A 14,507-nucleotide genomic window follows, 5' to 3' on the forward strand; every position below is an offset into this window, starting at 1 on the left:
CCTTCCAATCTCTAACATACTGTGATTCTTATAAAGCATCTTAGAACCTTTGATTTTTGCACATAGAAATGATTCACAGGAAGAGAAGTGTATCTGCTGTGGTAGATTACAAGAACCATACATTGCATCTTTATCAATTAAGCCTAAATAAAATGTGATTTAAAGAAGGAAAAGAAGTATTTTATAATAGAGTTTATGTTAAACTGCTAGTGGTATTAATCTGGGACGTGCGCCAAAATCTGAGAAAAGACATTGGTGAAAGGCGGCGTGTAGACACTTGTATGTCTGAATGCAGAGTGAACATCTGTGTATCTGGCAATATACAAAAAATGTGCAGTGCCTCTATGAGTTTCCTGGACTGCTGTTTGCTGCAATTTTCTTTATTCTTTCTAAAATAAGGTAGTAATCTCTCTGTGGTGTCTTCCTTTTTACTGAGGAAGTCAGGAATTGAAACAGCTCTATCAGCTCTGCAAATTCTTGTCTAATGCACATATATGCATTCTCTTAATACAAACTCGATGATTATATTGATCTCATTTGTAACAGTATACTTCCATGTTGGGTAACTTATTGATTTCCTCAGGCATGATAGTCCTTTTTAAATAAACCCTAATCTAGACTATGGAAAATGTCTGAGAATTATAGCTTCTTTTTTTGATCTAAACATAGTATTTGGGTCTGAAATGCTATGTGGCCTTTCCATCTCTAGTACCATCATTTCTGTTTCAGGCTTTGATGTAATGAACAGCTCTGAGGGGAAATACAGCTGTTCTTGCTTTCTCATTTCTCCTTGTCTGCTATGGTCACTCACAAGTACACAGCGTATTCTTTTCATTTAGATTTTTTTTTTTAACGTATAACTACTCCTTCAACTTATGCGTGCCTTTTGAAGATTTGTCATTATTGGTTTGCACAGTCTGTAGGACCAAAATTCTTACAGAAGCTGAAAGGGGGTGAGGGGGTGCAGTGATAGGTGAGTGAGAGAGGATTTTTTTCAAATGTCTTACGTTAAATGTATAATTTCTGCTTTTTTTAATCTTAAGAAATTCCTTCAAACTGAGGATGAGAGTCTGTGATACTGCCTTTCATCCACTATCAAGAGATTAGTGACTTTCAAAAATAGTAAATCTTGGGGTGTGTAAATACCTTTTAGAAAGCAGAACTATGTTTAGTAATATATAGAAATATTAAATGTATGATTTAACATGCAATAGTAGTGCATTTTAATCATTTAAAGTATAAAGCTTTGCATTGACCTTTAAATCTGAATTCCTTTGTTTTCTCTAGTTGTCTAAATTTGTAATATTGTTTTTGGTTTTGAACAGTAGTATCTATTTTTGCCATTTTGGATGTTTCACCTGTTACCTAGGCTTACTTTGATGCAATTTACTATACATAAAGCGATTTTAAATTTCTAATGAAATAAATTTTTGTAGTGTAAAAATTCCCGTGAGTCTACAGGAATCATCACATAAGATTAAAATTAATGGAAAATAGAAATCAAGCTTTATTTTGTATAGTAATATATTTAGAAATTGTCTTTATACAGGTAAATGGTTGCAGTTTTGTGACAACAACAGCTATACCTGCAGACTTAATCAGGGTACAGTATTGCAAATTGAATTGTAATACTAATGGTGAATACTAAAATCCTTGAACAATTTGTTTTGAACAAAGACTATGTTGTTGACTAATACTTTGTTTTGCATGCTGTGCTCTGTATGCGCGTTGTTTGTTATGTATTAATATAGTGTATTGTTGAAATGCAAAACAGTTCACTACTTCTATTAAGGCTAAGATTATAAAGCAGAACTTGCAGAATGCTTTATGTCAGTGCTTTTGAGGTGTGAATTATACTAACAACGGATGTTACCATGGCAATTTCGATGCTGTATTGTATGTTAATGTGCTAAGGTGGCTTTTGATACAGAATTTGATATTTGAGTTTACTTACTGTGATAAAGCATAAAAAATGGCATGTTAAGGAACTTGGATTGATTTAGGAAGAAGAATTTGGAGTTGGAGAGATTTGTTCTGATCGTGGAATGCAGCACTGTCACATGCAGCTAGAGGTGATGGAGAATGAATTGGCTGGGAAGCAACAAGAGATTGAAGAGCTAAACAGAGAGCTAGAAGAAATGAGGGCAGCCTATGGTACAGAAGGATTGCAACAGGTATAATTACCTTATGTTGCTCTCTACTTGCTACTCGGTTATGTGCGAAAATGCAGAGCATCACCTGAAAGAGTTCACGTTTAATGCTTTTCAGCTGTTCAGAATGCAGTCAGTGTGTGATATAGAATTACACATAATTTCTTTCAATCACATACCATGTGCTCTGTTTCTTTGAATGGCATTTCCATTTTGTGTCCTTTTTCTCTGTATTTTGTGACTATGATTCCAGTCGTCTTTGTAGTGACTTCCTTCAGATCAGGAATGGAAAGACTACTTTCTTTAAGCAAAGCCCTAATTCTTCTCAAGTTGGGCAAAGACTGCATTTCTTTAATACCTTCCTGTTCCTCCAAGATCAGAAAAACCCCTCAGGTTTTACTTCCTAAGGAGTAATACAGCTGAGTTGACACTTGAACCAAAAAGGTATTTGTATGTCAGACTTCACAGTCTGAAATACAAGGCAACTGTGTCAGAATGTTTTAATAAACATCTAATAACTTGGGACTCCAGAAGTACCACTGGAATTTAAATTTAGGTTTTAAAGTGAAGAATATTAAATACTTATTCTTCCAATTTAAGCAAGTGGTGAAATGGACTGAAGTCAGTGATTTGTCATGCTTCATATCTTACTTATCTCTCTTTTCATTTGGATTCAAGTCACATCATTGTGTTTTTCCATTTTTTACAAAGTACTATAGAATACCAAAATTGTTCTAACATTCAGTCATTTTTACTTTCATTATTATTGCATAATTATAGCTTTTTTTTCTGCTTTGGTTTGTATTTTTCCCATGAAAATGAATGTAATTTTTCCACCATACTAGAGTGATCTTGAAGTGATTGCCCTGGAGGAGGTGGTTTATCATTCCTTTGTCTGTTAGTGAATCTCTGGCGTTACATTTTAAGTCAAACTTAGCTTCTAATTACTGTCTTTTATCTGTTGTGCAAAACATAATAGTCATAATTGTAGCATAATAAAGAATGTAAGCTTTATTTTAGCTTGTTGCAATTGTGACTACTGCTAGCTTTTCCTGAAAAAGGTGAAGGTGGAAATGTTGGCATTTTTTAAATGACTGTGATTACTATTTTTAAAATAAATTTAAAATATATTAAAGCAAAACAGGCTGTAGTGCAATAATATTCTAATAGTTGCAGCATATTTTTGATAGCAGTAAAGTGCATAATAGCTGAGAAATGCATATGGTGTACTTTTCAGAAGAAACAAAAGAATACAAAAAGGGGAGTGTGGAAGATATGTTGTGTGCTTTAGATCTGCCTGTTTGTTACAGGAAAAGATTGAATAGAAAACGTTGATAATTATCATATATCAACATGTGGCTAGGAACAGATAAATTTAATTGTTCGATTTCATTAAATAGATGCAAAATAAAAGTTATGACACACTTCAGTGTCTGATCTGTCCTTAATTTTCTCTAACATCTAGTATTTCCACTAGATACAGGCTTTTAAAGTAGGAATCCACTGCAGCGGTCTGAAAAGAACTTTGAATTTCCTCAATTTCTTTGCATAGTTTGTCTTGTTTAAGGGACTTGTGGTTTTTATGTCCCACTGAATAATGTCCCTGTCCTCTCAGTCAGTAACCTTTATCTGGAAGCATTATAATTTTACTTCAAGACTCAGCATATAATCTGGAGAAACTTCTTTTTGGGACCACCATAAGCAAAACAGTTACAGAAGTTGACTGATGGTTTAAGAAATTTGCAATATCTAGACATGAAGCTTCCACTAGCCTTGCATGAGTTCAAACTGACAAAGTGACTTTCAAGTGAGTAACTTATCTATTTATATAATTGCACATGAAAATAGTCCCAGTTAATATTGTAGAATATCTGGCTGCCTGAGTGTAATCCTACAAAAAATAAACCACTTGCAAACGTTTTTTTTTGCTGTACTTCCATCATTTCTTCATCATTACAAATTACAAAAGATTCTTCTATTAAATACACTGTATGAGTTTTGCAGCTTGCGCTGGTTTTCTTATGTAGTTATGAATAATTTCTCTAGGTTCACAATGTAGGATACTGCATGGTATCTATTATATGCTTTTAGTACAATGAATACAATTTATTGCACTTTCAGTGAGAGATGATATAACTTGCTTTTATTGTGGTAAAACTGTGTGGACGTGACTAGTTGTACGAAATCACTGAAACACTTTAAATAGATACTCTGACTTCCTTTGTGATGGTTTGTTTATGTGGCCATGCCTTTTAGTTTAAAAGCAATTTATATATTTAACTAATTAACTTTCTTAAAGGTTCAGATTTTGTTCTTTGGTAAGTATATTTTATAGAGAGGTCATATATTGTTAAATGAGGGGAAAAAAACCCCTGTTTCTGAAGTATTTACAGATAGAGTTTGTGAAAACAAATGCTCCAGTAGGTCTGTGTGACATCTTTTAAATGGAGAGGTTAGGGTTGATGTATTCCTACTTGACTAGAACAAGCTAGTATTTTGTCTGTGGCTTTGATGTGCACTAGTAGTTTAAATTTTATCTTTTGTAGCTGCAAGAATTTGAAGCTGCTATCAAAAAAAGAGATGACATCATTACTCAGCTCACTACTAACCTACAGCAGGCACGGAAAGAAAAGGATGAAACTATGAGGGAATTCTTAGAGCTTACTGAACAAAGTCAAAAACTGCAAATTCAGTTTCAGCATGTAAGTTACAACACTACCAATATTTATTTGGGTTTATAAATTGGTGTACCTTTGCAGGGTCCATAAATGGCTACTTCCTGCAGAAACAGAATTTTTTTGTGCATTTTTGAAGAATTGGTCTCTTAGTATAGATCAGCAATCACTTTACTGGTCCTACAGTTATCATTATTGTACCTGGTTTATTGTAGTAATTCACTATAAAATAATAAATATTAGTCTGTTTTCTTCCCTAGTAAGTGGTGATGACTTCTGATAAATACTGGATTATGGCATTTACCTTAGGGGAAAACGTTTGTGTAATTAGTTCTCAGAGCTTTGAACTGAAATCCAACCTGTTCCCTTTGAAATCAAACAGCCATCAACTTCAGTGGGCCACTGTTTCATACCCCAGTCCTTCCTATATTTTTGGATAAAACCTGCCTCTTGTGTTATTATTAGAAAGTAATTTAACTAACAAAGTGAAGTTTCAGGAAAGCATCTTTCTAAAAAGCACTGGTGACTGAAGTGCCATTGACACTGTTAATCTGCGTGACTACAGTTTACAGTGTTGCATTTGAATATTATAGTATTTTGTGCTGTTTAAGTACTTGATATAGCTTTTTTGAGCTTCAGGTAGATTATATGCTGAAGCTTGAGTTTTTATTACTAAAAATCTGATTTTGGGGACAGTAATTACAACTAGTTCATTTTACTACTTAGAAATGTTTCCGAGACATTGCTGTCCAGTCCTAGCTAACCAGAACAATTTAATATTGAATATTTTTTGTTGGTTGCCCTTCTCAAAAGAATAAGGATATTTCAGTTCCTCCTAAAAGGAGGTGATGTAGAAGAAGAAAGTAAAGACCACTCTTTCTGTAATGCAAGCTGTTTCTGAAAATTCTGATATATTTTAGTTTGTGGGGGTTTTTTTTGTTTGTTTTTTTTTTTTTTTTTAACATTCAAGTTGCAGGCAAGTGAAGCCCTAAGGAACACCAGCCATAGCTGCACGGCTGCTGATTTATTGCAAGCCAAGCAGCAGATACTTTCACATCAGCAACAGCTAGAAGAACAAGAATGCCTGCTGAAGAATTATCAAAAAAAGAATGAAGATTTTGAAGTGCAGATTACACATCTTCAAGACAAAATCACAACATATGAAATGGTATGTTCCTTACTAGAAAGATCTCTTTTCCTAATCTCTTTTTTTCTTTTTGGGATTCCTTAGTTCCTCTGAAATTTAAGGGCCAAAGCACAGACTGTGAGTATGCTGCATATTATGCATACAAAGATTTAAAGTTTTTAAGACTGCTTCAGTTTAACTAAGACATAGTATGTGTATAATTTAAAAATGAATTTTTATGTATTATTATGTTTTTAAAAATGCAGAAATATTTACAACAAATTATGAAACTATACTATATATTAGAATGCCTTAATTAAATCACATTGTTTTGTTAGGAAAAAAATTTTAAATAACCTGCTTGAACAATCTTTTCTGTCTTAAGGAACAAAGGGATTATTTTCTTTGAGTACTTTTTTTTTAATTATCCTTCATGGAAAATATCTTAAAAGTACCTAAAAAATAATTAAAAGTGACAAGAGACACAATTTTCGTTAGATTGCACAAAGTGGGGTTTTTTTTGTTTGTTTGTTTGTTTGTTTTTTAAGTATCAGAGCACAAATGGAAAAAAAAATGGAAGTGATTTGGGGCTGGGGAGCAGGGGGAAGGGAGGAGAAGCAGGGACTGTCACCTCTTCGAAAGGTACAGAAAACCTCCAAATTAGGTCAACAACTGATTTATATTTAGTTTTTATAAATGATCATTAGCATTCTAAAGAAAGGCATTGTGTTTAAATAGCTGAGTTTATAAATGTTCTTATATGTACAGATAATGAACTAAAAATAAGAACATGATTTTGCTCATTTTTTAAAGGAAAAACACAAAAATTATTCGAGTAAACTACAAGAAAAAGAAGCATTAGTTGAAGAGCTGGAAGCAAAGCTTGGAGAAGAAGAAAAAAATTCATTTCAGCTTAAGGAAAAATTATCAGATGTCAGTAAATTACTTGAAGAATTGAAAGAACAGATTTCGCTAAAGAATCAGGAGATAAGTAATATTAGAGTTGAACTTGCCACCTACAAACAGAAAGAAAGACAATGTTCTGATGAAATAAAACAATTAATGGGAACTGTGGAAGAATTGCAGAAACAATGTTATAAAGACAGCCAGTCTGAAGCTGACATTGTGCAAAGAATGGAATTAGAAACACAAAGGAAACTGGCACAGCTTCAGGCTGAATTAGATGAAATGCACGGCCAGCAGATTGTACAAATGAAGCAAGAATTAGTTAAGCAACATGCAATGGAAGTAGAACAGCGTCTTTTGCAACAAAAAGTAGAACTGGAGAAAACTTCAGGTCTGTGTTTGAATGAGAACATTAATAAAGATCAAATGCATTTAATGAATATTAAAATAAATGAGTTGAATGTGAAACTGCAAGATGCTGATAATGAAAAGGAAAAAATAAAGCGAGAATTGTCACAACAGATGGAAGTCATTTCAGCAGAGAAGTCTCTTCAGGAAACTAAAATTGAAGATCTTTTCCAAGAACTTAATTTTTCAAGAGAGCAGGTTCAAAGAGCCAAACAAACTATAGTGGATATGGAATGTAGATTAAATGAAGCTGAAAAATACCAGTTTGTGATTGAAGATTTAAAAACTCAGCTGGCTTCTGCCTCTGAATTTAGGAAGGAATTGGAATTAAAACATGAGGCAGAAGTCACAAATTACAAAATAAAACTTGAAATGCTAGAAAGGGAGAAGGATGCAGTTTTGGACAGGATGGCAGAATCTCAAGAAGCAGAATTAGAGAGACTGAGAACAAAGCTTCTGTTCAGTCATGAGGAGGAACTTTCCAGACTTAAAGATGACTTACAAAAAGAGCATGTGGTGAACATGGAAAGCCTTAAAGATAACTTGAATATGCACCATAAACAGCAGTTAGATGAGGTACAAAATGAAATGAGTCAAAAGATAGAAGCCATGCAGTATGAAAAGGACAACTTAATCACAAAGCAAAACCAGCTGATATTAGAGATTTCAAACCTAAAAGATAAACAGCAGTGTATTGTAAATTCTAAATGTGAAGAAATGACACTTCAAATCCATGAGCTGCAGGAGGAGATTGAAGTGCTTAGGCAAGAGAAAAAAGAAAAAGGTACTCTTGAAAAAGAAATTCAAGAGCTGCAGTTTAAGACTGAGTTGATGCAGGAACGAATGAGGGAAACCTTCAAAAAAAATGTTCAGAACTTGAAACACAAAATAACCTTCTTAAGAGGGAGAACAAAACTCTGGAAGATAAATTAAAAAGTATGTTGGTAAGCTCTGAAGAAAATGTCATTTTTAACAACAGTGTTAACTCTATGTCAGAAATTGTGGACTTGCAAAAAAGGATAGAAAAGCTGATTACTGAAAATGAGCAACTTAAAAACCAAAATGTTCAACTCCAAGAGGACACTGAAAGGCAGAAGAGTGCCTTTTCATTTACTGAGAAAAAACTTGAAGCTAATTATAAAGAGCTGCAGAAAGAATGTGCAAGTCTTCTGAAGGCAAAAACTGAGTTAGAAGAGAATAAGAATAAGCAGGAAGCTGAATATAAAAGCAAGCTCAAAGCTTTGGATGAGAAACTTCACAACTTACAAAGCGATAGACCGGTTTTATCTAAAATTAAAACGTCTGGTTTTGAAGGGAGTAAAGAAATCAAGGTGTCCAGGGCAGATACATTTGAGGCTGGAGAAGTTGTTGAGAAAGATGTGACAGAACTTATGGAAAAGCTTGCGGTTACCCAGCATGAGAAACTGGAATTATCCCTGAGACTTTCTGATCTCTCTGAACAGTTGAAGTCAAAGCATAGTGAAATTCTTAATTTAAATGAAAAAGTTAAATCCTTAAAAGATGAGAAAGAACGAGTTCTAGCAAATTTTAAAGAACTAGAAGTCATAATTAGCCATACTCAGAGAGGAAATAGTAGTAGTAATGACCCTAAGATAAAATGCTCTAAAGGAAAAGCTCTAGGGACTGCTGCTCCAGCATCTGAAAGTAGAAATAAAAGCACTAGTCCAAGGAATAAGGTTGATGAACGAATAAATGTAAGAGGAAATCTAGGTTCAGGTGAAGATATCAGTCATGAGGTAACAAAAAGAAAGGATGTTCAGCAAATGTTGGAACCAGAAGATCAGTCTCTTGTAGAAGATTTTTATGGGATGACAGACAGGCTGACAGATGAAACATCTCTAATAACCATTACGCAGAGTGAAAACAATCTTCAGCAGCAAGTGGATGCCTTAAAATCAGAACAGGTATGTTACATAAAACAATAATAGAAAATAATTTACCCATGAAAATTTGTAGGAGGTTGCACTTGGAAATTTGCATCATATTTTTCCTATTAGCTGCTTTGAAGTACAGGTGCATGGTCGTGTATGTGGCAGTGTGGCCAATGGTTGAAAGTGTTTACATGAATGACCAGGATGATAACCATAGTCAATGTATATGAGGATGCTATTTTTCAGTGAAAGAAGTTATCTTCTCTTAACACTTAATTAATTCAACAAGAAAAGGTAAGGAGAAGACGTGTAGAGGACTTGGCACTTTGATATAGCATTTAGCTTACTTACTTGAGGTTAAAATTTATTCAGGACGTAGTTTTTTAATCTGTGATTAGCTTTTCAGTTCTCTAAGTACTCATTCAAACAATATAATGAGATAATGAAACTCTTGACTTCTTCAGTCATCTTTTATCAAACTTGTGAAATATCAAACTTGTGAAATACTAAAGTTCCATTATCAAAATTTTTGTGTATATATAGTTATCCCTTCTTAAGAAATGTATCTGGATGTGAGAGTGAGAAGAGAAATGTGTGAAGATACAGAAGTTATGCATATTGTGTGATTCTAACCCATCTCTATGTTTTGCTAGAGAAATTTTGCTGGTATTTTTTAGTATTGTAAATGAATTGCAGGTAGTATGGAAAGGATTATTTGCCAATAAAAATATCTAAGTATTGAATTACCAGTATTAAATTAGGTACTGGAATCATAAATTTGCCTTTTAATTTATGTACAATGATGAAGTTGAATAGCATGCTGCAAGAAGTATGCAACCAAGTTTTCTGTAGAAATAGATGTTAACCAGTCTTCTACTATTTTTTTCAGATTGGTTTGCTTTTTTCCTGTTCTGAAAACCCACCTAACAGTGAACTAATACCACCACTGCTTAATTTTATGTTGTGTTGTAGTTCATTCATTTCCTAAGAAATAAAATCACAAGTAAAGCCACATTGGAAACAGTTGTGAGATTAGAGAGTAGAGCTACAGCTGTATAATGCAATATATTTTTTTATGATATGTGATAAGGGTCTTGCCATTTCCTACCATGCAACTAAAAAAGTCATGATAGTCCAGAAGCGTCTACAAAACTTTTCAAACTTGGACTCTAGATAGCTCAGTATTGGCATATCCTAAATACGTTTTTGCTTTAGCAATAACATTCCCAAAAATGCAGACTAGAACTAAAAGCCTTGGAAATCAATGTTTTTTGAGGTCTGCTAACAATACAGTATTTTTTCTGTATTTGAAGTGAACTTTCTAAACTTACTGTGTTGGTAGTGATATTACTCTCATTTCTCAGGGTAGTATTCATTTGGTTTTTATTGATGCAAAATAGGAATTTAAGCATATTGAGTTTTGTTGATTTTAGTTTGATTTTTATTTTAAGTTGAAGGAGGGTCATAGGATTTTGTTACAATTCGATTTACAATTAGATTTGCCTAATGTATACCATATATGCAACATTCCATTCAACGCATTATTAATTTCAGAAATTCGCAAAGAAATGACTTTTTTGTTTTAATGTTTCTCTTTCTAAAATGTGTATTTTTATTCAAAGACTGATTTACAGCTACAGATGGAAGCACAGCGCATTTGTCTGTCCCTGGTTTATTCAGCTCATGTAGACCAGGTTCGTGAGTGCCTGAAAGCAGAAAAAGAGAATGCACTTTGCAGTCTTAAAGAGGAACTTGTACGTACTCATCTACAAGAGATGAACGATCTTAAAAAAGTGCATCAGCTGGAGCTCCAGAACTTGAAACTTCAACAAGCAGGTAACTTGACCAAAATTACAGGAGTGAAGCTCTTGGCATGAAAACCAGTGTCTTTAAAAGAAAACAAGCACAGGAGTTTATTCATGTAGCTGTCCAATAAGTTGCTTTTGTAGAACATTTTGAAGTGTTTTTGTACCAAAATTATTTACCCATTACAAGTAGTCTGTTATTCAAGGTACTTAAAAAACCCGAAAAAGTAATAATTATATAAACCAAAAAAGGAATAGGAAGCATTACAACTCATATTTTGCTATTTGTATCACACAGAATCACAGAATGTTTAGATATTGGAAGGGACCTCGAAAGATCACCTAGTCCAGTCCCCCTGCCAGAGCAGGAACACAAGATCACACAGGAACGCATCCAGGCAGGCTTTGAATGTCTCCAGAGAAGGAGACTCCACAACCTCTCTGGGCAGCCTGTTCCAGTGCTCTGTCACCCTCACTGTGAAGAAGTTTTTTCTCATATTCAAGTGGAACCTCCTATGTTCCAGCTTGAACCCATTGCCCCTTGTCCTGTCACTGGATGTCACAGAGAAGAGCCTGGCTCCATCCTCTTGACACTCACCCTTTACATATTTATAAACATTGATTAGGTCACCCCTCAGTCTCCTCTTTTCCAAGCTAAAGAGACCCAGCTCCCTCAGCCTTTCCTCGTCAGGGAGATGCTCCATTCCCTTCATCATCTTTGTGGCTCTGCGCTGGACTCTCTCCAGCAGTTCCCTGTCCCTCTTGATCTGAGGGGCCCAGAACTGGACACAATATTCCAGATGCGGTCTCACCAGGGCAGAGTAGAGGGGGAGGAGAACCTCTCTCGACCTACTGACCACCCCCCTTCTGATACACCCCAGGATGCCATTGGCCTTCTTGGCCACAAGGGTCAATTCATTGTAAAGAACTATATAATAGACTCACCTTTAAGGCTGTATTCCTTACTGACATAATGAGCAAATGCATCAGCAAAAGTATTTTTGTGCTTGTTTCATTCTCTGTTCTTTGATTTCATGCATTGACTCCCTGCCCCCATTAAGTAAGCTTCTTTACTAATACTTCTTGCCTCGTTGAGGTTTTATGTTGTCATGATGGTTTTCTATCCTTACTTTTTCTGCCATCCTATGATTTGCCCTTGTGTAATTTTTTGGCAAAAATTCTTTGCCCTCCTGGATGTTTCTATAAAGTTTGATCTTTCTAGAGGTCACTAGCACACAAAGCCATTTCTTATCACTTACTCCTCTTCAACATGCAGTTCTACCATAATTAATCTGTCTGTGTAATTGAACAAGAAGGAGGGGAACAAAAAACTATGCTTTTCTAAAAGCTGAAGAGGCAACCTCACTGAGGCAGGAAAATAGGTCTTTGCAAAGTTGTAGTGCATCTAGTGTTTAATAATAATATGAATAATTTGTATCCATAGACGATGAAGTCAAATCTACACAAAGGCTTATAGAAAAGCTGAATGAAGCTGTAACTGAGGAATGTTCTAGGCTTGCTCAGGTAAGACTTCAGAAAAAGCCTTTTTTAAAATGGAAGTTTTGAGAATGAAAAGTTATGTGTACAGTGAGTCATCATATTTTTCTGCATAATTTTATTTGTGGCTTTTCCCTTCGCGTGGATCTCAAAATAGACACTGCTAAACCTGATCTTCCAAAAGATAGTTTTGCAGGTGTTTTTGTATTTTTTTCATAAACTATTTTATGTCCTTGTCCAAACAATTCTTCTGTCTTACACATAAACATTAGACAGAAGATTAATTCTGTCTTGTATCTACTAGTTCGGAAGTACTTTTTTCCTTTCTGTGTGTCTTTGGCTATGTGTTTTTGATTTAATGGTGGTCTGATGTCAAGCACATATTGATGCACAAGGACATCACTCTCACATCTGCAATGAAGTTGTAATTTCTTTCTTAGCTGCAGCATACCTTTCAAAGATTTAAAAGTCTCTAATAATCTAACAAAATTGCTGTCTATATTATTTTCAGTAATTAATATTGTAGTCAAAAAATGAAGGTTGTTTTTGGTCTGTATTCTAGTATCAGCCACCAATAATACTATGTTGCCATATGTTTTTTTGTAGATATGTAATCAATGGCCCTTACAGGTACTTTTTGACCAGCAATCAAGTTACTTATTAAACTTATTTCCGGATAAATTAAGCTACTTTTAACATTCATTATAATCCATGGTTTTCCAATCTTAAATACTTCAAATGGTTGGGTTTGGTGGGGAGTTTTTTTGCCTTCTTTGCTGGACTTTTTCCAACTCCTTTTTGGGAAAGTACATAGCAGAACTTTTTTACTTGAGAGCCAGCATAGGAGAGATTAAGCAGGACTTCATGATAGCTCACAGAAAGTAGAAGCTGAACGGAGAGGCTTTGGCATTAGTTGTTTCACAGCTGTGAAGAATGCTGCCGATCTGTATGATCCTATGTTGAGCTTTTGGAGAAATCATGATTTTACTTTTTTAAGTTGAATTTGGTGTCTGTTGAGTCCAAAATCTTTAAATAAAGAATCCCACTGTGTGCTCTGAGCTGGTCGTTTCTTTTCAAATATAATTTATCTTCAGAAATCATATGGATAAATCTACTGTTTGCCTATGGCATCTCTTCTGCTAGCCACATACCACCAACAAACATGAGGCATTCTGTTTATGATTTGCTAGAGTTTTCTTACACCATCCCCTTTTATCCTGTTTGTTCAATACATAAGAAGAAGATGAATTGTAATCTCTAAAAAGATACAAAAAATCCGCCATAGGGAATTCTTCTTCCAAGTAAAATTGCAGTTTTCAAGAATGAGACATTTACAATATAGATTTGCTTTCAGTGTTAATAAAGGAGGCCTTTCTCTGAAAGTTTTTAATACTTGACAGTTCCAAATGACATAATGATTCCAAAAGATATGTAGTCATGTTTTAGTTGAATAGTCTTTCTATAGCTGTTTCTTTTATTAGGACTTCTAAAGATTGTCTAAGTTATTATGACTCAACATCTAGGCCGTCATTTCCAAAGAAGATAATACTCAACAAATACTACTTTCCTGCTACCATTTTTCTTGTTTTCTTTGTTAATTGTGATTGATAAATAGGAAAAATGTGAAGTATTTTTTATTATTGTTTCATTTGTTGTGCAGGTTTTGTGTGACAATCAGAATGAACTTTCTTTACCTGCTGTAGAAGCTGGTGATCGGGAACAGGATATTTTCCATAGACCTGCTGCTGTGAAAGAAAAACTGAGTGTAGAATTACCAATACACAGAGGTCAAGCTCAAGGTAATGACATCGTACTGTCATGGTGGTTTAAAAAAAAATACTGATTTTTAGTTTTTCAGACTGGCAATTATGCCATTAGTCTGTCAGGTGCTAATTAAGATGCCTAAATTGCTGCCTTAGAGATTTCCTCACTATTCTGAACCACTTTTTAATTAAGAGTATCTTGTGCTGCTTTCATTATAGTGGAAATTGGTGAAAAAAGTTTTCTGTTTTGTTTTCCTCCTCCTTCTGTAGAAGAAGCTAGCATCT

General features: G+C 34.4%; 1 protein-coding gene across 1 annotated transcript in view; it reads left to right on the plus strand.

Moving 5' to 3' along the window:
• Window positions 1-1,549: 1,549 nt before the first annotated feature.
• LOC104463204 (A-kinase anchor protein 9-like) overlaps window positions 1,550-14,507 on the plus strand; it is a gene marked incomplete at both ends in the record, with an annotated part of 39,331 nt that continues 26,373 nt past the window's right edge. The window contains 9 exon segments of the mRNA XM_010075435.1: window positions 1,550-1,603; window positions 2,004-2,174; window positions 4,697-4,852; window positions 5,796-5,993; window positions 6,765-8,118; window positions 8,121-9,190; window positions 10,780-10,993; window positions 12,407-12,486; window positions 14,120-14,258. Coding sequence (XP_010073737.1) covers window positions 1,550-1,603; window positions 2,004-2,174; window positions 4,697-4,852; window positions 5,796-5,993; window positions 6,765-8,118; window positions 8,121-9,190; window positions 10,780-10,993; window positions 12,407-12,486; window positions 14,120-14,258 — 3,436 coding nt within the window.

The sequence above is a fragment of the Pterocles gutturalis genome, unplaced genomic scaffold (assembly GCF_000699245.1).
Source record: "Pterocles gutturalis isolate BGI_N339 unplaced genomic scaffold, ASM69924v1 scaffold25717, whole genome shotgun sequence".
Lineage (NCBI taxonomy): Eukaryota > Metazoa > Chordata > Aves > Pterocliformes > Pteroclidae > Pterocles > Pterocles gutturalis.